Here is a 21,664-nt window from a genome sequence, read left to right on the forward strand (position 1 = left end):
GGAATGGCTCCGAGGACGACTTTTTTCTTTGTTCAGGATATGAGTTATGAGTATCAAGGCTAGGTATAATGGTAAGCTTTGGCCATAATCTCACCTAGCGATCTCGTCTCAAACGAAAGGTTAGCCGTTTTGGGCCAGCTTTCGTCGCAGCTCAATCCAATGCGCCGCATTCACGATTGTACATGATCGTCGCCTCAAGCATGTCGCCCTTGTTCCCGCTTTTCGGGAATCACGAATGTACTTATGGGATTGTTGTAACGCTCAAAAGGCGATGCAGAGAAGTGTCACGGCGACCTCACGCGTGTGATGAAGTACGGGAGGTGACTGACTTTGTGATTGTTGAACGTCAGATACCCGGATTCCAGCAGCTTGGCCTGGCTATAATTGAGCTTGGTGGATTGCTGGCCAGCCTATCGACATCAGACTCTATCAGGTCACCGCTGACCAGCTCAACAGTGCTGCTGAGCAGCAACGCAGAATCGTGAATGGAACGACTTACCACGATCACCAGCGCTGACACCTAGAACCTTTTGTCTCTTTAATTGCGTGTTAGGCATATCAGCAAGCTCGGCGTGCTTTCTAGTGGTGGCGGGACTCTCCGATAAGTTACAAAGAAAGAGCTATTCGGGGTCAATTAGATGCATTAGTTGACCTGAGCTCCTCAGTCTTATTGCATTGCCCTTCTCAACGGAGCCTCAACAGGCTAAACAGCAGTGCCATTCAACTCAAGTGTTTCAACATTGCCCGTTTCTCGACTTTGTGTGGGAAGTCGACGGCAACAGCGTCGTTCACTTGAATTCGTATGCACCTTAGCAAGCTGACCCAACACGACTTTTTTTTTTTTTTTTTTTTTTTTTTTGGTTGTCAGCGCTGTGACACCATGTGTAGCACAGGACAGCTCGTTCACTGATTCAGCAGTGTAATTCAGCGTGCTCCAGGGGCAGCATAACAAGGTGAGTTCTCCGCTCTTGAAAATTCAAAAGGGCGCAGAGTGGCGAAAAGGTGGGCGGATTCATTTAAAGCTCACGATTCAGCAACTTACTCCTCCCTTAACACAACTATCCATCCGTCAAGTATAACCAGGGCTTTCTACACTCGATGAACTTGCTTCAGGTGACGCCCAGTCTTGATGGATCGAGGTTGACGTCCGGTCAATGCAAATGCAAATGCGATCGTGCATATGCACTAAGGGAGACCTGAGCCAGTTGACAATCTCAAATTCATGAACAAGCGAGCACATTGGACGCACAGGAAAGACATGGTATGAGTTGGTTGAAGTAATGAAATTTTTCCAGGCGAAGCGGTTCAGAGTCGTGAGTCTAACGGCATTCAAGACTGCATTGCTGGCTGAGGTGGCTCATAAGGTAACCATGTGCGCTGGCGTGTAGAGTCCGCATCACTCGTCGAACTTCTCACCCTTGGTATTTGTGCCTGCAGGTACTCTGACTGAGGCAGCGACATCGCAATCCTTGAGGTTGCACTTCTCTTCCACGGTGGAGCCAGCTGCAAGAATGCAGTTTTCGAGCTTGGCACTGTGAGAAAGAACAAAAGCGGGGGAAATGTGGTCAGCGCTGAAGCGAAGACATCAAGCGATGATGCAACGAGTCGAAGACTTACTTGTCGCCGATCCTGACGCCGTCCATAACAACAAGACCTGTAAGCTTAACATTCTTGCCAATAGCACATCCGCGTCCGATGACACTACGTTTGATGGTGGTGCGTTCGCCGACTCGTGTGTAACTTTCGACCAAGGAATCGGAAGAGATTTGTGATTTGGTGTCGATCAAGGGTGCAACCGCGAAACCCTTAACTGCATCCTGTGGAGCCTGGGAAGAAGTCGAATCAGCTGCTGCTTGAGCGGAGACCGCGGGAGCCGGCAGCGACTGATTGGGAAGAGGGTGTGACAGCGCCGAAGATGGTAGAGAGGCGGCGGTCACATTATGTGAGGCTGAATTGCCTGATTGACCGGCAGACCCACCGGCTAAGCTGCGCAGTAGCTGTGAGCGTCACGACGGCGAGAAGGAAAGTGTGAGCTCGAGCGCGTGACGAAACTGTAAAGAAAAAGAGCTGAAAGGCTTACATATCGATTGCATTCCAGATAGGTAGGAACGGTGTTGGCTCGTGCGATGAAGGGTTCGAATTTGGCATCTTCTCTCCTCTCTCGTAGCTCTTCGATCGAAACGGAAGGGTCAACAGGATGCTTCCTCTCTGTCGAGAGTCGGAAGACAAGGGCGTTCACCCTGGTCTGATTAGCAGCAATCTTTGCTGATGCGCGAGTCTGCTTCAGCAAGCTGGCTGCACGGCCTCCAGCTTCGGGGTGAGCGGAGGGTGACAAAAGTCGAGAACGGCCAGGGCTGAAGAGCGGCGAAGAGCGAGAGTCGATCTTGTCAAGGGCAGGTCGTATGGATGAGCCTACCTGAAGGAGCTCGGAGTCGACAAAGGTGCTCGATCTGAGGTGGTTGGCGACATTGTCCTTGTTCGACTTGGTGTTCCAGAACGACGGTTGCTCTGGGAAAGACGTAACATTGGACGCCTGGTCGGTCCAGCCAGCTTTTTCACGGAGACCCACCATCCAGCTGCACTTGACCATGAAAGGAACGACCTCTTCGCGGAGGCTCTTCATTTTTTGACCAGCTTCAGAGCTGAGAAGGCCGAGAAGCCTTTGAAGACTGAAGAGGTAGACGTGTGAATCGAGAAGGGAGGTGGATATGCGAACGTGAGGGTGGGACCACAAGAGCGACATGCGGAGGTGAAGGTCGGAAGAGTCGATGTCCGAGATGTCGTCGGAATCCTGCAGGAGAAGAAGCTGATGGGTGGTGCAATGCTCGTTGCTGTCCGATGTAGACAAACTGCTGGTTTTCAATGAAGCGCGATCGTAGGCGCTGAAGAGCTTAGGCGGTCCTGGATAATTCAAAAACGAGCTACTATTTGTTCTCAGTACGGGTGGATTGGAGAAAGATGAATTTGAACAATTCAGACTTACCGTCCTTTTCGCGTTCTTTGCCCGTACCTTCGCCTGCACCTCGTTCGTACATGAGGCAAGTCAATGCAGGCGAGTCTGGCGCGGAAGATACGTGGCTATTGATAATGTCGGTGAGGGAGAAGGACTGTGTGATCAGGTCAACGGGAAGGACGAGAGGGTCTTTATCAAGCCTTCCGATGGAATGGAGCCAGGTGATGAGACCAGCGGTACCAAGCTTTTTGTACTTGCTTGCAGAACTGGAGATGCGAGAATCGGACTTGGAGTTGGTGGCGTCATCAGGGCCGAGGGGTAAGAGGTCGACACGCATGACAGTCTCGTTTTGCATGGACGAGACAGCAAAGGAACTGCCGGAGAGATAGGGATTGGAAGCAGCGGGTGTGGTTGAGGCAGCCGAAGTGCTATTCAGACCAACCGATACCGAGACATTGGGGTACTTTGATGCTTCCTCAACGGCAGCAGCAGCAGCGGCAGCAGCTGTGGAAGAGACATGCTTCTTGCCGGACTGGATCAGGGTTGGCGGAATGAGGATCAAAGACTTGAGTGCGGCTGTCATGATGGAGTGATGTTCTGAGGGAGCAAAGACGACAGCATGACGGAGACCGGCGGAGAGAAGCTGCTGCAAAGCATAGGCGATCATCGGGCGATTGAACACGGGAAGCATAGCCTTTGGCAGGTCGTGCTGGTCTGACGGGCGAGTGTCTTGGGAGATATCAGCGGCGAGAGTAGAGGAACATAGTGGATAGAGATTGCTTCCCGGACCGCAAAAGATGATGGGCTGCACCAGAGGAGGGTGCAGATGAGCACCTCCAGACGTGATGGCGGCCATTTGCTTGGAGCGTCGAACAGAGTTGGCTGTGAGTGAGAGTCGTGGAAGTAAGGATGGTGGAGTAACGCAAAAAGGTGTGGAATTCGTAAACTTCTGTGCGAATCACGTGTGAGCGGCGGACCTTTTGTTCTCGCGTTGTTCACAGTCACGAGTCACCATTCGTGATTCGTGATTCGTGATTCGTGATTCACGATTTTTTTCTTTCTGAAAGCATGTGCGTTGTCTGACGATCTTGCACGGACCCGTTCGTCACGAGTCGTGAGTCGTGAGTGTGAGTGTCTCGTGCGTACACGGTGCTACACAGTACATACGTGATAATCACGAATGAATAAATCGTGAATCAGAGCACGGCTCACGGTTCAATCGTGAATAGGGCGGTGCCGACATGCTGTCTCTAGCTTCTTCACAGCTCACCATGCTCAACACCTGCGAGCATCCTTTGGTTCAGAACACTGACACGCGATAGGCAGTCGACATCTACTCGTTCAACAGACTCACACCACAGCTCTTTAGCAATCCCCGACACAACGGTCGACAGATCCAATCTCGGCTTCTCGATCACGGCAAACGAGGCACAGAAGGGAGCATCGATGGCCGCGGCTTGCAAGAACTCGTAACTAACTTCATTTGAAAGTCAAGACGGTGGCGTTTTGGGCCAATGTACCATACAAGTCCATGTCCAGCCCACTGTCACAGTCGAAGCTGCGCTCAGGCCAGCAGAGCGCAGCCGACAATACCATCTTTTCATATGATGACGACCATGCCTCTCATTCACCCACACAGCCGCTTACCCCGTCAGCAGGCGATACCGAGCTACCGTCCTACTCAAACGCAGCCGCCTCAACGCGCACTCCTCTCCCTCTGAAATCTACCACGTCTTCAAAAGAGGCTCAATTCGAGGCAGACTCGGATGATATTGACGAGGAAGACGACGTGGTGGCCATTCAAGCTTCGCATATCGGCCTTCGCTCCAACGACGATCCCATGTATACCTCGGTCGCGAGCTCCTCCACCAACTATGCACACAGGCGCAGCGATGCTGCTCCTTCGCTCATAGATCGCATTCCAGGCCCAAGCCGTATCCGTGCCTCTCTGGACGGCCTGGGCCACGACATTCGCTCCATACGCCAATCGTTAGGTGTGCCTGGCTGGGATGGAGAAGGTATCCCCGACTGGCTTAAGAGAGGCGCAGGTGTCTTCGACGCCACTGTCAACATGGCCAATAGCATTCTTGGCGCCGGTATCGTAGGTCTACCCTACTCCATGCGAGAGTCTGGCTTCGTCGCTGGCCTGGTGCTACTCGTCGGTCTCTCCTTTCTCACAGACTGGACAATTCGACTCATCGTCCTCAACGCAAAACTCAGCGGTCGCATCACCTACATCGAAATCATGGAGCATTGCTTTGGTCAGAACGGAAAGGCCGCGGTGTCTATCTTTCAATTTGCCTTTGGGTTTGGTGGAATGTGCGCCTTTTGCGTCGTTATCGGTGACACGATCCCCCATGTCATCAAGATGATCTTTCCGTCTTTATCTGGAAGTTTTCTCGCCAATCGACAGTTCGTTATCACCTTCTTCACCCTTGCAATCTCCTATCCACTCTCTCTGTACCGTAACATTGAAAAACTCAGCAAGGCTAGCGCCATCGCGCTCGTTTCCATGGTTGTCATCATCGTCGCCGTCACGATCCGAGGCCCTGCTATGCCCGCCGAGCTCAAGGGAGATCCCAGCCTTCGCTTCACCATTGTCAATGTTTCGAATCTGGTTCGTTCCATCTCGGTCATCAGCTTTGCGTTTGTCTGCCATCACAACTCACTACTCATCTACGGTTCACTCAAGGAACCTTCGATGAACAAGTTTGGTCAGGTCACACACTACTCTACCATCATCGCTGCAGCTGCCACCATCACAATGAGCGTAGCCGGATACTGGAGTTTCGAAGAGAAGACCCTCAGCAATGTTCTTGTAAGTAGCTTGCTCACTCTCGGATGACTGCTTAAAAAGGATGGAACCTGACTTGCCCGTCTTTGCGTCCTCTCTGCTCCTCTGATGCCCAGAACAACTTCCCAAACGACGACGTCATTGTCAATATCGCTCGTGGTCTTTTTGGTCTCAACATGCTCACCACCTTGCCGCTCGAATGCTTTGTTTGCCGCGAGGTTCTCGAGACCTACTTCTTCGCAGGCGAATTCGATCGCAACCGCCATCTCATCTTTACCTCGAGTCTCGTCGTAACTGCTATGATCATTTCGCTTTTGACTTGCGATTTGGGTATCGTGCTCGAGCTCACTGGTGGTCTCAGTGCAACAGCTTTGGCCTTCATCTTTCCAAGTCTTTGCTACCTCAAGCTCACCAGCGAGACGGGCAAGCGAGTACCAACTGCGGATTTGCCTCATCTTACCAGCTCATCTTGGCGCGATCATGGGGTCAGCAGCGGCAACAGTAGCAGCAACGCAAACCACCAGCATGGTACACAGCAAGGAGGACATGAGCACGAGGCGCTCATTGATCACCCCAACGTCTCGATTGAGCGTGGCCAGGATCCGATCCGAGCCAATCAATACGATGATGAGGCGGAAGAGGAGCCATCCACGCACGACCGTCTGGAGAGAATGGAGGGCGGTCGATTGGCTGGGCCTGGGCTCGATAGCACTATCAGGGAGTCTGTTGACGTAGATGAAGTCGAGCTCCCGCTTCGGCCCGGTGCGAGCGTACGATTCCGACCCGCAGCGGCGAATCGCAAGTGGTGGCAATCAACACGCCCGCTCAGTGTGGCGTGCGCCTTCTTCGGCTCGATCGTTCTCGTCATCAGCGGTAAGTAGATCTATCCTTCTCTTCGTCCAACTTTGTGACCAGCTTACTGACATTTCTACTCTATTTGACACTCACAACGAACAGTATGGACGGCGATCTCTGACACGGCCAGTGGTAAAACTGGCGCAGTGCATCAATGTTGATGCTCATTTCCCACTCAGAGTGCGCCAAGGCCACAGCGCGGAGGGCGGCACGCGTTGAAATAAATTAATAGAGAGTTCACACCTAGATACTCCAGTGTACGGTGATATTTCCGAGCTAAAGGACGCTGCCTAGCGAATACAAAGCGAAAGGAAGTGCAGCCTAGAAGTACATGTTTTGAGGTGAGATGGTTCTGCCTGGACAGAGCAGAGTTACGTCAAGGAGAAGGTAGAGATCGAGGAAAAGACTGCATATTAGAGTTGACCGAGATGTTGATGCTGCGTTTCAAAAGACAAAAAAAAACAGGTTGATGTGGTGACCGCATTGATACGTTGCGGAAAGGGTATCTATCTATTATCAGGGGAGTCACAATTAGGCAGGTGAGGACGATTGTGCTGAGAGCGGATCTGCGAAGGGAAGCTGAGAGGAGATGAAGGTGTAGTTGTCGTTGTGGCAGGGCCGACTGAAAGGTCGCCTTACCTCTTCAAGACGAGTGTCTGGAGTAGAAGAGCGATCGATGGTGAAAGGGAGCACGGAATAGTCGTTGCGCTCCCTGAGCCTGAGCGAGGTGCTGTCTCTCTGAGAGGCGGAAGGGTGGGACCACGGGTGTGGAGAGGAGGCGTCTGGAAAGACGGCCGTGACTGGCGAGCGCTGCGAGTCACGGTACAAGGCTGGCGAGTGGGGTCGAGAGGACAGGGGGGAGCTGCTACGAGAGAAGTTGTCCTCGGGCTCTTCGATGATGACTCTCAGCGGAGTGGGGCCGGCGTCGGTCCAGGAGGGTAAGACGATGTCGCCGGTTGAGGTGGTCTGAAAGCAAGATTGGGAGGTAGATGGCAGCGACGAGCGAAGAGGATGATTTTGACAAGGTCGAGGCGGAAGTTGTGGCTTGACATCTGGACGATAAAGCGGGCGCTGGTGGCTGAGTGGGATGGCCATCTTGGAGGAACCACCGGCAGCGGCGACGGCAGCTCTGCGAGCGAAACGCTTTGTACGCTGATTGCGGTACTCTGCGCGACGACCAAACATCTTGTCGAGAGATCGTTTGATGAAGGAAAAGAGAACAACGAGCTGGAGAATGAGCAGGATGGCCATGAAGGTCTGTTTGGTGCTATCGGCCTCTGTCCAGTGTCTGGCCAAATTGTCCCAAAAGGAATAGGAAATGGTTGTTTGCGGCGACATGGCAACCGAATGTACAGAGTCGAAAGAAGTTGAAGATGCGACAGTATCGGATCCAGTCGATGAGTTGTCCGAATTCGAAGGATCAACGATTTGGGCCGAGGCGAAGGAGGTGGCCAGGGCGAGTGCTGCGAGAAGCATGGTGGAATGCGTGTTGATTGTCATGATAAGGCGGTGATGGTGGTCGCGAGCAGAAGCAGACTCTCAACACTCCACCTTGGGGGCGTTCAAAGGTGGAATGGGTAAGAATGAGAGGACGAGACCATGCAGTGCGACGTTGATGTAGAGGCGATTGGTGGTGAGATTCAAAGATACGAGTGTCTGAAAGCCGTCAAAAAGGCGTTTGGGATTGGACGAAATCTAAACAAACCACATCGTCCCACTCGTGACTTTACAAGTCTGCCGCCACCTACGAAACTGAGCGGGCTGTGCCATGCAAACCCCCTTTTTGATTTAACTTGTTTTATTTTAATTCAAGTTTTTTTTGTCGCTTTTTGCTTTGCCTTGCCTTGCAAGGCGAGGCTGCTGCGCGATACGGAAGCAGCCGTACGCTGGACCCTAAGTTATCCTCACGCCTCATTCACGGCGTTTCGCCAGTCACGAGTTGCGAATCGGGCCACGCAAGATGCACATGCAGCCTGGCAACTAAGTTAACTAAAGTCAACTTAACGGCTGCTGTCGTCAGTTCACCGCTGCACTCACGACTGGGAGTTCGTGAGTTGTGAGTGATTCAAACGCAACGTTCGGAATCGGCGTAACCGAAGCAAGCGTGAAACCGCAAACCACTCACGACTCGTGACGAACCCTAACAACACCAACTCAGCTCCCACGCCCCTTTCTTCCAGTTACAACCACCGTCGGCACACTGATGTCCGTCAATTTGAGCTTCAGACCGCTCGCTACTGACTGTGGCAATTATGAGTCAGCCATCGCAGTCTGGCCAATCAGCTTCGTTCGCGCCTCCCCCCCAGAGGGCACAATGGATGTACGCTCGAGGCGACACTTGGGCTACGTTTCAGCCTCACGACAACGATAAGCTCGAACAACGATGGAACAAATTGGGTGGAGAAGCGTGGGCCCGTTCCCATCGCGAACAGCAGCTTGGTGACAACGAAAAGCGACAGACACCATCATCTTTGCCTCGCGCTCCACCATCTGGTGTCGATGCCATCCAGTCTGCAATAGCCGGCTATGGGAAACCATCTCACGACAACGAGCATAAAGACGACTCGGCCGCACTCGAACGTAAAGGCTCGAGAAGCTCGTGGCTTGGAGGATTGAGAGGATTCGTTCCCTTTGTCAACAAAGATGGCCACTCGGACGACAGCAATGACGCAAACCAGTCTCGTTCAACCGAGCACGATACCTCCGAACAGGAGTCCAACAAGTCGGAATCTGAAAAGATCCACGTCAACCTCATCCTCGATCCGGACGAGCCCGAGTCGGAACGCATGGCAAAAGTAGAGGTCATGGAGGACAACCTCTTCGACGTGGATCTCGAGTGCATGACGCTTTATCCTGTCTTTTGGAAAGGTGTCTTGCTCAAGGTCGTGCGTGCAACGTGGTTCTACTCGTCACTCACCGACGGATCTTACGCACCCATCAGCTGGGATGATCCCTTATCTCAGGACCTCGACAGCGCATACTCACAAGCTCGTCCTTGGTTGCAAACTTCAACGTGTAATGCCGAGAGCTCCAAACGTCAACATGATACGAGTGAGCAAACCGACAAGTCCAAACTCTATCAGCTTCCAAGCATGAAGGAGAATGGCCAGGTCTCTTTCCAAGATGCCGAGGTGGGTCGCATATTCTCTGAGGATGTCCGCGGCCGCTTAATGTCTGTTGTCGGCGGTTCGATTGTGGTCCGAGGCTTCGACCGCGCAGAACAGCTTGCCGAGCAAATGTCGTTCAGTCCACTTTTCAACCTTTCACTCCCTTGGGCTGACGATGACAAAAAGGATAAAGCGTCGGGCGTCAAAGGCTCTTCCAGATATACCCAAGCTCAAAAGAAAGGCTCTAGCATAGGTGCTCACTCTGCCTCGAAGCATGAAGGCGCTGCAAAAACTTCCTCCACTCCTCCTTCCGGCGGCGGCGCCGACGGTCCACATCGAGCCAAGCCTTCGACAAACGCAGATGAGGACGAGCGAACATCCTTTGCTGCCAAGCTCGTTCCCTCGAGCGATGCAGCCTTGCGCCCCTTAGTGGCTCTCAAACGGCTCTTTGGCTACGATGAAAACCAAGCTTCCGAAGAAGAGAAGCGCAAGCTCAAGCAGCAGATGACCCACGACGAGTTGGATCGACAGAAGCGCTCCGAGAACGATCCAGATCTCTTACCGGACGATCGCAAGGATGAGCCGCCAGAGCTCGTATTTGCCATCCACGGGATCGGCCAGTCGCTGGTCGAAGACTTTGAGGCTCTCGATTTTGTCTATGACGTCGAGCATCTGCGTAATCTGGCCAGCGAGAATGCACGCGACCCTGCCATGCGTCGACTCTCTCGAGGTCGTCGCGCACAATTCATTCCGATCTGCTGGCGCAGATTCGTGGAATTTGACGACGAGCCCGAAAGCAACGACAACTTCTATACCTTGGACGACATCACCAACTCTGCGGCCATCCCCGTGATCCGCAACATCATTACGAAGGTGATCCTCGACGTGCCTTTCTACCTGTCACGACATCGCCAAAAGATGATAGATTCGGTCATCTCTGAGCTCAATCGTACGTACCGCCTCTTCTGTCGTCGCAATCCAGACTTTGAAGAAAAGGGAGGTCGCGTTTCCATCATCGGCCATTCTCTGGGCTCGGCATTGTCGGTGGATATCCTGTCAGCGCAGCCTTCCAAGGTACTACCACTTTCACAGGTCCACCAGTCCGATCACGAGGCTTTGCGACGCAATGACCGCCTCCACTTTAATGTCAAGAACCTCTTCTTGATTGGTTCGCCTGTCGCCTTTTTCTTTCACCTGAACGGCGGACAACTCATCGCGAGGAGTGGCACGCAAAGGCATCCCAACAACGACTCGGATGCGGTCGATGGCGACACTGGCCGATACGGCTGCCTTGCCGCCGAGAATGTGTACAACATCTTTAATCCGAATGATCCCGTTGCATTCAAGTTAGCGCCTACCGTCGACTCGGCATACGCCAAGCTGATCAAACCGGTTGCGATTGAGAGTGCCGCCGAGGCCGTTCTGCGGACACTGTCGCTGCCTCGTATGAGCGTCACTCAGGTGTTTGAAAAGTACAAAGATCATCCGTTCCAAGGGGTGGGTAAGATCATTAGACAGGCGAGGATATTGGAGAAGGACGATACAGCGCTTCCTTGCGACCTTTCTCCGGATGAACAGAGGCATGTATCACGGAGAGAGAAAGGAAAATGCATCGTGGAAGCATCCGACTACATCCAGACGGTGCGCAAGTGGCAGCATCTACGAGATGCCAGCGCGACGGCTTGCGACCTCGGAGCTGCGGGATCGGCGCGTGAAATGGAGACGGAAAGAGGTACACGCAAGAAGACGCTGCAACCAGAGACGGCGCTTGGTGCGTCTAGCATCGCGTTTGACGAGGCGGACTCGAAGCACGACTTTGATCTGGGATCGCTCGAGCGCGCGGAACGTCGTTTCCGCGCCGCTCAATCCGCACGGCTGTATCGACTATCATCTGTCGGAAAGCATCAGTCTGAGTGCTTACCTGGATGCGCTCGGTGCGCACCTTTGCTACTGGACGCATCGCGACTTTGCCGTGTTTGTGCTGACGCAGTTGTTCATGGACTTTACCAAAGACGACGAGATCACACTGGTGCCGCAAGTGCAACAATGCCCGAGCCGCACCGCCCAAGACAGCGACACGGAGGTAGCGGATGCGTCTTCAGATGCGTCTTCAGACGAGGACGAGAGCTAAACACAAGCAGACACTTCGCCGCGCAGCTACGAAGCATCCAGCATATGATCTGTACACTTACGCCTCGTGTAAAGGAATCAGCAGCGTGGTGCGAGTTGCACAGAGGTGGATCATTGCAGTGCGATCTATCAAGAATCAAGAATTGAGGAAGCTTTTACATGGAGACCGCTGCGAGAGCCACCGATTGTGAGTGGTCGCTGACCCTGGATGGTGCCATCACGATTGTTTCGCCGAGATGCATCTTGTCGCCTGTACGTTTTTGTGCGCGGTCTGCAGGCTCAGTTTGATCTGGACGAGGCGGTGTGCTTTGTTTGCCAGTACGCGCATTCGGCCAATGGCGAGCGCCGCATTGAGCGGCTTGGTCCATGTGCGCTTGACGTTGCGCGGTGGGGCGCTTGCGACGCTTGTGCTGTTTCGGGCGCGGTGGAGGTGCAAGTGGAGGATGAGTTTTTCGAGCTGTGTATCCGAACGCATCAGGCCATGAAGGAGGAGGCTGATGTAAGATTTTTGGTGGACGAGATCGGCTCTAAGATCCATTTCGCGGATCAGCTTGAGCTTGAGGTACGAGATGTGCAGCAGCAGTCCTTTACATTCGGCGTTGTGCATCTTGTTTGTAGCGAGAAGCGCGTCGTGTTGCATAGGCGCCGGCGGATGCGTGGTGATGGCTACGTTTTCGAGGTGGGGTAGTTTGGACTTGATCCGGTCGAGCTCGTGCGTTTTGCAGTTGAGCTGATCTTGGAGCGTTTGTACTTGTCGCAACAAGTGCGTGCGTTGTTGATCTTGCGTGTGTTGGCGTTCGGCGCGCAACGCTTGCAGGTCGGCACCCTGTCGGTCGGCTTCGTGACGCAGACGGCGCAGTTCGTGTTCAAACATGCCGACGTCGTGGACGATCAGATCGCGTTCGGCACGCAGTCGATCGCGATCGCCCGCCATCTTTTCGTACGCCGCCTTTTTGCAACGCAACGCGGCGTGTGCCGCTTGCATCTGTTCGATCTGCTCGTCCAACTGCGCCTGATGCTCCGCCAACGCTTCCCTGGAAGCAACTAGTTCGCCAAGCACCTGCGCGTACTTTTCGTTGGTCGTCGCAAACTTGCTGTGCAGCTGCGCGCGCTGCTGAAGAAGCTCATTGCGCTCCGCTCTCAGCACCTCGACCTCGCTCCGCGCCGCCTGGAAGCGTTCCGCGAGCCGTTCTTCGGCGCAATCATCGAGCTGCGAGCTCTCCGGTTGCATGCATTGCCGACCGAGGTCCTCGAGCCCGCCCGTCTTGTGCTCCAGCTTGCGCTTCACCACCTCAAGCTCGGCGTGCGTACGCGATAGACTTGCCTCGATCGACTCCTTTTGCTCCTCCATGGCGCGCGTCTCGGCGAGCTTGGTGCGCTGTTTGGCACGTTCGCGCTGCAGATCGTGCTGCAACGACGACGCCGCTTCCTTGAAGCGCTCTAGCTCAGCTAGAACCTCTTCGTACTGTCGCTTTTCGGTGCTTCGATCGTGCAATTCGCGCTCGCGACGTTCCACCTCGCGTTCGCGCTGCTGTAGTTTGTCGTGGTCGGCGGCCCATCGACTCTTTAGTGCTTCCAGTTGTGCGTGCACGTCAGCAAACACTTTTTGCCTTCGGCTGACACTCTTGTTCGGGCTGGCGCTGGCGTGAGACGTGTCTGTCGACGTGTCTGAGCCGCGACCGCCGAGCATGCGCAGCCTTTCGATCTCGGCCTGGAGCGAAGCGATGCGCTCGTGAGCGTGCTCGAGTCGTTCGGCTAGCGTGAGGTGCGCCACACCGGCTTGATCAAGCTGCTGAAGCTTGGCATCGATCGATGCGTTGGCCTGGTCGAGCGCTCCTTCGAGGTATGTGATCCTGTCCACCACATTGGCGGCACCGAGGCTCGATTCGTTGTACAGCCAAGATGCCTCGCTGAGCGCACCGGGTGAACGAGGTGTCTTGAGCGCCGAGATGTTTCGCAGGCTCAGAACGGATTTTGGAAGCGGCGAAGATCCAAGGTTAGTCCTTGCCGGCGTCGTGGGTGGCAGCGATGCACCGTCGGCGGCTTCTGCATTCTTGAGATTGGCGAGGTTGGTGCCCACTCCCTTGCTGATCATCTCGCGGTACTGCTCAACGCGTTCTTCCAGCTCGGCTTTCTGGCGTTGCAGTAATGCGATCTTTTGATCCTGCACGGAGCTTGTTGTCAACGTCTTTTCTGCCTGCACTCTGGCTTCCAACTCTGCAATGTAGGTTTGTGCCTCGCGCAGCTCGTTTTGTAGCGATTCGAGCTGCATTGATTGGCTCTGGTCGCTCTGGTCTCTTGCGTTGGCGCCCTTGGCCAGTTGTGCATTGGCTGCGTTGAGTCGGCGTTCCAAGCCGCGGATGCGCACCGCATCGGTGCTGGTCTGCTCACGTAGTGATTCGAGTTGCGACGTTGATTGCGACGTTGACTCGAGCTTTTCCCTCAAGCTTTGCGTCTCGGCTTGGAGCTCTCGAACGCGCAGCTGCAGAGCTGCATGATCGCCGTCCATATCGGCATGGGAACTTGTCAGCTCGGAAACTTGGGCTTGTAGCTCTCGAACTCGCTCCAGAGCCTCGTCCCTCTCGTTCTCGATCTTGTCGAGCGTCTCAAAGGAAAACGCTTTAGCCTGTTGAACTTGTTCTTGCATTTGTTCGCGTTCGCGTTGCAGCAGAGCTTGGATCTCTTCAAGATCCTCTTGTTTCTCGTTGAGCAAGGTTCGAAGCTCTTGAATCTGGTTTCGCAAATCTTGCTCATGATTCTCGCTGCTTGGAGGAGCGCCTTGTGCCGGCTTGAGCGACTCGATCTCGCGTTCCTTTTCGTCGACAAGATCAGCAAGCTCTTGCGCTTCCTTATCGAGCGCATCGGCTCTCTGGCGTTCGGCCTGCAACTGCTGGTTGACTGCTTGCAGCTCGGCGCTGGTTGAGCTGGACGAGGCTGTCTGGAGCTGAGCGAGCTTCTGAAGCAGCTGGTCGCGCTCACGTTTCAGTGCGTCGTTCTCGGCATCCAGACGCGCATTGAGCTTGCTTTGGTACAGGGCGAGCTTGGCTGCATCGACGCGAGGCCTTGCGACCGAGTTGGCTTGAGTGCCGGCGTCGGCTGCGCCCAGACCCGGGAAGGACGTGTTGGCGCGCAGACCCAATGCACCGTGTTTGGATGCATTGGGAGCAAGAGCAAGGTCGTTCGACGAGGCTTCCGAATAGGTGGTAGTAGAACCAACAGCGCTGGCCGCTTCGTCATCTTTGACGGCGTCGACAGAACTCGATGCTACGTGCAGCGGGCTCTGCGGGGTAGCGGCGGCAGCGCTTGATGCTTCGCTCGCGTCGGAAACACTAAAGAGGGCACCTCGTCGAAGCAGCTCGGCGACACCACCTTTGGGTAGAGGAGTGCGCCCGGCTGCAAAGGTGTTAGCCTTACCGAGGCGGTCCATTCTACGTCTTGGCGTTGGATCGGCAGTGGTAGCTGATGAGGCATCGTCGGGGGTGTGTGCATCGCCGTCGGAGAGGGAGCTAGGAGTTCTGTGCAGCTGGGCCTGCGCTTTGAGACGCTCGATGGCGTGGGAATGCGCGTCGGAAGATGGAGCGGTGCGGGAGCGAGAGCGGTCTGTTGCTTTGACGCTGTTGAGAAGGTACTGCTTCATTCTGGCGCGCTCGTCGGGAGCCGAGGCATGATTTGGAGTTGCGGGGTCAGCTTGAATTGGACGGCTGGGTGTACTCGTTGCAGAGTCGGCAGGCTGGCTTGAAGCGGTAGTGTTGTTGGCAAGGAGAGCTTGACGAGCGAGTCGAGCAGCTGCGGGACTGGAATAGGCGGTTGTCGTGAACTCGGTTTCGGCTACAGAATCGGCACGGGTGGCGAGAGTGCGCGTAGGTTGCAAAGGAGAGTGTGTATGTGCTTGTGTGTGAGACTGGGACTTGTCGGCGTCGTCGTCGTCGTCGTCGATGGCCGACTCATCGTTGTGAACAAGCTGCCTTCGTTGAGCGCGGCGTTGTTGCCAGTCGATGGTGGCGGCGGTGGATGGTGCTTGACTGGCAGCGGGCGACACGTTGCGCGATGTAGATGGAGGTGGTGGGACGTCGCGGAGGACAAGGTCGCGACCATCGTATTCGTGATGCTGCGCGTGTGTTTGTGTGTGGTGATGCTGAGATGAAGTGGCTCTCGCGTCTTGTTCATGATCGGAAGCTTGCTCTGGAGCGATGGATGACTCTGTGAGGTCGTCGAGGACGGCCGAGGCAGAGCGTGCTGAGCGAGTAGCCCTGGATGCGGACGTCTTTGTGGTGTCGTCGTATGGATGGGTGGCGATGTGCTGTGCGGTGTTGGAGCGGGATGGACGAGCGGTGATGGTGGTGCGGGACCTTGAGCCGACGGTGGAAGCGGCGCCAATGGTGCGCTGCGGAGTCGAGGTGAGGGGCGGTGACGAGCTTGGAACGTGTGAGTATGGGTCAGGAAAGTGTGTTGAGAGGGGAGAGTCCGAGACGCTGGAAGTGGACGAGGGGGAGGAGATGGAATTGGGATTGGGATTGGGATTGGGGTTGGCGACGTCTTTGTGTGCATTCTGGATCGCAGTGGCCAAAGTGACTGGACGCGTGGTGGCGTGGGGAGTGGCCAAGTGCGTGTGTTTGGCAGGCGAGGAGACAGAGGCATCGGACGAGTCGGATGGCCTGGAAAAGGACGAGTTGTGGCGATGCGAAGGTGCCAAAGGCGTTCTGGTGGTGGTGAGGGAGGCACTGATGTCGCGAGTGTCTGCACCGGGCATGGAGAGATCGAATTCGGAGTGGGTGTCCATGAGATCTTGAGCGATTTGACGCTCTAGTCGAGCGGGGGTCCCAAAGTGTAGATCCATGGTCGCTTCTCACTCGAGGTGGTAGTTGGCCAAGCAGACAAGACAAGGATGAGATGGTCAAGAGGCAGGAGCCGGTGGACTCATGTTGTACGATAGTCACGAGTGTGGAGACGAATCGTGAATGGTGAATGTTGTGATACTCTGTCGCAACGGTGCATTTGTGATTTCATCGTTCATCCGTCCGTAATCACGAATGCTTGTCCGCCGAATTTCCAATTTCCGCAAAAGCACAACAGCAACACGCACGAGTCACGCACGCACGAGTCGACGCGATTTTTTGTCGCGTAACGGTCACGTTGACGGCGCATTCACGATCCACAATCGGGTGATCGATTCACGATGCACGATTCGCCATTATTTTGAAAACGAGATATTTGGGATTTTGGGTGATCTCACAATGCGCAAATTCAGCATTCAACGCACGACATGCTAACAGAAGTTGAACTGGACGAGATCGACTCACGACTATAACGGAGCCGATTTTATCATTGTTATAAATATCTTGAAGAAGAAAACAGAACCAAATCGAAATACTAGTGCTATTAATATTAATCGGGAATGGTGAATAGAAAGGGACCGTCGCTGGAGTTCCGGCGAGGCTGATTGGTTGATCGCTTTGGTCGTCGGCGTTGAATGCTTTCCAAGGATGGCCACGCCGAGATGGTTAGAAACGCCTTGCAAGGATGCAGTCTAGACTGGCGTGGCAGCCTAAGCGAGCGTCGACCGCCAAGCTCAGATGTTGCGACCACGCCTGAGGCCTGAAGGGCGAGACTGCACCGAGCGAGTGCCTAGCAATGGTGACTATCACGTTGCTGCTGCTGCTGCTGCTGCTGCTGCTGCTGCTGTTGTTGTTCTTGTTGTTGTCATTGCGGATTGTTGAAAAGTTAGCTTGCAGACCATATAGAGGCAAGGCGAGCGAGTTGAATGTCGAACGAGCAAGGGAGGATTCCACGCTAAGTGTTACCGACATGGACCGAGGTTGAAAACGGAGCTCCGCGAACGTGTGGTGCACACATGCATACTGATAAGTTAGTGGGCGCCTTGTTGAGAGCGGCGTTGGTGTTGCCAAAAAGCTCTAAAGCAGAATCTGACGTGTAAGCGAACGAGGTGTGCATGGGTCGTGACTGTCGGATCTGCCAACTGTCAAGTCACCCATACAAAGAAATGACCCAACTGACGACTGAACCCGCAAGCACCAGCTTGAAGCAGCATGTTCTGGTTGGAGTCTTGTCTGTTGCGCATCGTCGTCGGAACCCCGCTCTGGGGCTCGTGGGCGGCAACCGGCAACGCTGTGCACACACATCCGTGGTCGAGCAAACGCACTTGCGATGCATGTTGTGCAGCTCGACCTGCATGGCTCTGTCATTCGACCAACATTCGTGGTCCATCTCGCCGTTGTTGTTGTTCTTTTTTTTTTGGCATTCACCGAGCATCAACGTTTGGCAGAAGCGATTTCTTCCAGCAACCAAGAACCGTGGCGGGCAGAAACCAAACAAAAATTTTGCGAGACGATCGAGCTTGGACATGCACGGCGAAATCGCCGAGAGTCTCGAGCGTTGCTGGGCGTGGCCATCTGCGGAGAAACGTGCGGCGCAGAAGTACAGTACAGTACAGTACAGTATTCTACAAGGCAAAGTGACGGGCTGTCGTCAGGAACGCCAACAATCGTAAATCGTGAATTTCGAATCCGTTGGCCTGATTCGTGATTCGTGATTGCTTGACGACTCGTAATTGCCTTGGCACAGAAGCACATCCCCGATCGAGCACGGTGGTCCTGCTTTGCTTTGCTTTGCTATGCCTCTATGCGCTGTCTCTGGCATCGAGGTGCGGACATTCTTCCAAGGTTTGAGCGTGGCGCGTGGGCGTAGTGTGTGAGTGTGATTCGCGATTGTGAAAGTGCAACGTTGACTTGCGAATTATTCGTGATTCACGATTTCTTTGCTGTTCGTATTCAATCGTCCATTAATATTACGGATCGCGAATCGTGAAGAGTGAAGCGCGAATGGTTCGGCGATGATTTATCTAGAGTAATCACGAATTGTATTAATAGATTTCGTGGTACAGCGTTCAGTGCTCACGACTTAAGCGAGCGGTTTGGATCGCGACTGAGACAGGCGCTATCCACTCACCACTGCGCTGGAATGTGCGACAAGGCTGCGGCGGCGGTAAAGCACGAGAAAGGCAAGTCCACGTCGTGAGTCCCGAGTGAGTCAGTGTTAGAATGGAGACAACTCTTACCGATTCGTGATTCGTGATTCGTGATTCGGCGACTCAAATCGACGGTTCGTGGCGGGTTTCTTCTTGATTTTCTCTTGTGCCGTTATTGAGGATTGAGGATTGAGGAGTGACGGACGCTTCGTGATTACTTGACGGAGCTTTTTATCGTCGATTCCTATGTTGGTCGTCGTTGGCGTCGTTCACGTCAGAGTCGTGAGTGGTGAGTCGTGAGTGAATCGCTGAATCGTCAAGAACCACACACCCGTAATCACGAATCACCAAGGGGCTCGTATAACCTTACGCCACTGTCGCGAGTCACAGCACCGCGCGCCATTCACGATTTCCACTTTTTCCTCCTCCGCCTCCGCCTCCGCCTTGTCCTCCTGCCAATCAGCTCATCGTCGCGCTCCCCTGTTCTTGATCCGTCATTGGCAGATCCGCCACTCTCGACCTCCATCGCACACTTCTCGCACCAACACCATCCAACTGGGACGCCCTTTCGTCACTGCCACCAACAAGATCTTTCCAACACGCTCAAATCCGATCCCCCTTTCTCGCCCGCCAAATCCTCGCCCCCCCCCTTGCGCCAGATCCAAGTGAGCTCCAAGCGATTGATTGCATCGCACGCCCATCCCCTTGCCACTTTCACACACCCATCTGCTTTGGCTTTCGTCTCGGCTAGGCCCCACACTAAGCCCACATCTCGTCGCTCTCCCAATTTCACTCGGCTTCCCTCCCTTTCACCCTGAAAGCGTGCCACCTGTCTCGTGCCTCCATTCCAGCTGGCCAATTCTAGTGCGCCACCGTCGATGCTCGGATTCAGGATCGTCTAACATGAGTGCGGACGACCAGGGGTTTTCTCCCCACAACGATCCCCATTCGGCCTTTCCCAACATGCCAGCCATGTCCTTGCAACAACATCCAGCACCTCCTTTTGCTCAGCTTGCCACCGCTCACGAGGCCTTTTACGCATCTTCGCACGCCTCGGCCTCGGCCTCGTCCTCGTCCTCTTCGCTTGCAGATCAACTCAGCGATCACGACTCCTATTCCAGCTCGTTTAGCGTCTCGAGAAACAACAGCTTCAGCGCCACATCCTCCACTCGTTCCGGTCCTGGCCCCTCTTCTTCCTCCCATGGCTTTCCCTGTCCCAACTGCGCCAAGGTCTTTGCGCGCGATGACTTGCTCCGACGCCATTTGGCTAGAGAAGCCAGGGCTCTCGCTCAGCCTTCCTTTGATCGTCAGAAGAGCTGCTACGAATGCGCAAGGTCCAAAGCCAGATGCGACCTCGAAGTTCCATTCTGTGGTCGATGCCGTGCACGAGGAAAGCAGTGCACCTACGCTCCCAGATCCGGCAACCCCAACGTACGCAAGGCTCGCAATGCTGCCGCCATGGCCCCCATCGATGCACAGATGCACACCATGACGCCTCACATGCCTCCTGCTGTACCCCCGTCGGCCTCCATCCCTTCCACCTTGCCCAATCCACATTGGACTATGCCCAACACTAGCTTTGACGTCTCCGCCAATCCCTTTATCGCTCCCAACCCGGGCTTTATCAAGCGCGAGCACGAACTCGACTACGACAGCCACAGCGACAGCGAGGCCCACTCATGGCATGACCCTGCTTCCTCTGCCTCTGGTTCAGTCTTTGGTTCGCCTCGACCGCAGCACAACCCATCAGATCATCCCGACTCTGCACCGCCCAATCTTGCCAACTTTACCATCTCAGCTCCGTCTTATCCCTCGATTGCCCCACCTCGCACCGAATCGCCCCACTCGTTCCACGACCTCAACCTCGAATCCGACGCTGCTCCAGGCCCTCAAAAGATCAATTCGCGCAAGTCGAGCGGCTTCTCGCGTACCAACACCGGTCCTATCGTCACAAACATGAACCGTTCCGACGTCGCCTTTGCCAACGAAGAGGGTGAGCAGACGCCCATCGTCCGACTCAACCCCAACATGTCCCATGCCGCCTCGGATCCCGTCAGAATGCAGAGCATGATCAACAACAACAACAACAACAACAACAACTTCCTCACCCCACCCCATACCCGTCACAGGACCACCAGTCTACCAGAGGCGCTCGAAGAGACACTGGCCGACGATCCCAACATGCAAGCATCCTGGAATCCGCGCTCCGCTATCGCTCAACAGCCCTCGCGCCAACATCGCCAAGTCTCGGCAGCCACTACCAATACCATGATGCCTCCGCCAAGGCCTCCCACGCTCATCACTTCCAACCTCAACAACCGCAACCTCTGGCCTGGCCCGTCTCCGATCCGTTCCGGCATCTTTCAACAAGGTCTTGATCTTTCCGGTTGGCTCGCCGAGCCTGTTGTACCATCACCGCTCTATCGCATGGGCCCTAGCTTGCATTCCGCCATCAGCGGCAACTTTGCCGCCATCTCGCACTCTCCCGTGGTCGAGACTCCGCTCTCGGCCAAGTTTGCAGCATCGCTAGCTCAGACAATGGGAGTCTCGATCAACCCTGGCTTTCTTCCCGCCTTTCACGAGTCGCACCCGTCCACAGACGCTTCCAACGCTGCTGCTGCGCATCCGCTCAGCCGCTCCTTGTCGGATGCCCACACGCCACCTCAGTCTCGCTACGACTGCAACGGCCAGCTCGTGCTACCTGCTCCCCAACTGCCCAGCGCGAAACAGTGGTGGATCCAGCCTGACCAGAACGGCCAAGTATAAGGTTCGATCGCACAAACCAGCCCCCCCCATGGCTCTTATTGCTGCTCTCATGTTCTCACCGATCCCACGGCGCC

General features: G+C 54.8%; 7 protein-coding genes across 7 annotated transcripts in view; 3 read left to right on the top strand and 4 right to left on the bottom strand.

Annotated features, from left to right (window-relative positions):
* Nucleotides 1-1,396: 1,396 nt before the first annotated feature.
* UMAG_02252 (translation initiation factor eIF2B subunit gamma) lies at nucleotides 1,397-3,809 on the bottom strand (the record flags this gene model as incomplete). The annotated part of the gene is made up of 4 exons (XM_011390286.1): nucleotides 1,397-1,532; nucleotides 1,618-1,997; nucleotides 2,081-2,901; nucleotides 2,984-3,809. The coding sequence occupies 4 exons, from the start codon at nucleotides 3,807-3,809 to the stop codon at nucleotides 1,397-1,399; spliced, it is 2,163 nt and encodes a 720-aa protein (XP_011388588.1).
* A 675-nt stretch (nucleotides 3,810-4,484) lies between these two features.
* On the top strand, nucleotides 4,485-6,763 carry UMAG_02253 (uncharacterized protein; the record flags this gene model as incomplete). The annotated part of the gene is made up of 3 exons (XM_011390287.1): nucleotides 4,485-5,771; nucleotides 5,864-6,620; nucleotides 6,705-6,763. 3 exons carry the CDS (start codon nucleotides 4,485-4,487, stop codon nucleotides 6,761-6,763), a joined length of 2,103 nt encoding a protein of 700 aa, XP_011388589.1.
* Nucleotides 6,764-7,133: 370 nt separating this feature from the next.
* Nucleotides 7,134-8,102, bottom strand: UMAG_02254 (uncharacterized protein; the record flags this gene model as incomplete). The annotated part of the gene is made up of 1 exon (XM_011390288.1): nucleotides 7,134-8,102. The coding sequence occupies one exon, from the start codon at nucleotides 8,100-8,102 to the stop codon at nucleotides 7,134-7,136; it is 969 nt and encodes a 322-aa protein (XP_011388590.1).
* A 752-nt stretch (nucleotides 8,103-8,854) lies between these two features.
* Nucleotides 8,855-11,840, top strand: UMAG_02255 (uncharacterized protein; the record flags this gene model as incomplete). The annotated part of the gene is made up of 2 exons (XM_011390289.1): nucleotides 8,855-11,441; nucleotides 11,491-11,840. The coding sequence occupies 2 exons, from the start codon at nucleotides 8,855-8,857 to the stop codon at nucleotides 11,838-11,840; spliced, it is 2,937 nt and encodes a 978-aa protein (XP_011388591.1).
* A 216-nt stretch (nucleotides 11,841-12,056) lies between these two features.
* Nucleotides 12,057-16,676, bottom strand: UMAG_02256 (uncharacterized protein; the record flags this gene model as incomplete). The annotated part of the gene is made up of 1 exon (XM_011390290.1): nucleotides 12,057-16,676. The coding sequence occupies one exon, from the start codon at nucleotides 16,674-16,676 to the stop codon at nucleotides 12,057-12,059; it is 4,620 nt and encodes a 1,539-aa protein (XP_011388592.1).
* A 1,148-nt stretch (nucleotides 16,677-17,824) lies between these two features.
* On the bottom strand, nucleotides 17,825-18,202 carry UMAG_12156 (uncharacterized protein; the record flags this gene model as incomplete). The annotated part of the gene is made up of 1 exon (XM_011390606.1): nucleotides 17,825-18,202. The coding sequence occupies one exon, from the start codon at nucleotides 18,200-18,202 to the stop codon at nucleotides 17,825-17,827; it is 378 nt and encodes a 125-aa protein (XP_011388908.1).
* A 1,585-nt stretch (nucleotides 18,203-19,787) lies between these two features.
* UMAG_15078 (uncharacterized protein) overlaps nucleotides 19,788-21,664 on the top strand; it is a gene marked incomplete at both ends in the record, with an annotated part of 2,713 nt that continues 836 nt past the window's right edge. The window contains one exon of the mRNA XM_011390622.1: nucleotides 19,788-21,587. Coding sequence (XP_011388924.1) covers nucleotides 19,788-21,587 — 1,800 coding nt within the window. The remainder of the gene's footprint in view (nucleotides 21,588-21,664) is intronic.

The sequence above is a fragment of the Mycosarcoma maydis genome, chromosome 5 (genome assembly GCF_000328475.2).
Source record: "Mycosarcoma maydis chromosome 5, whole genome shotgun sequence".
Taxonomy (NCBI): domain Eukaryota; kingdom Fungi; phylum Basidiomycota; class Ustilaginomycetes; order Ustilaginales; genus Mycosarcoma; species Mycosarcoma maydis.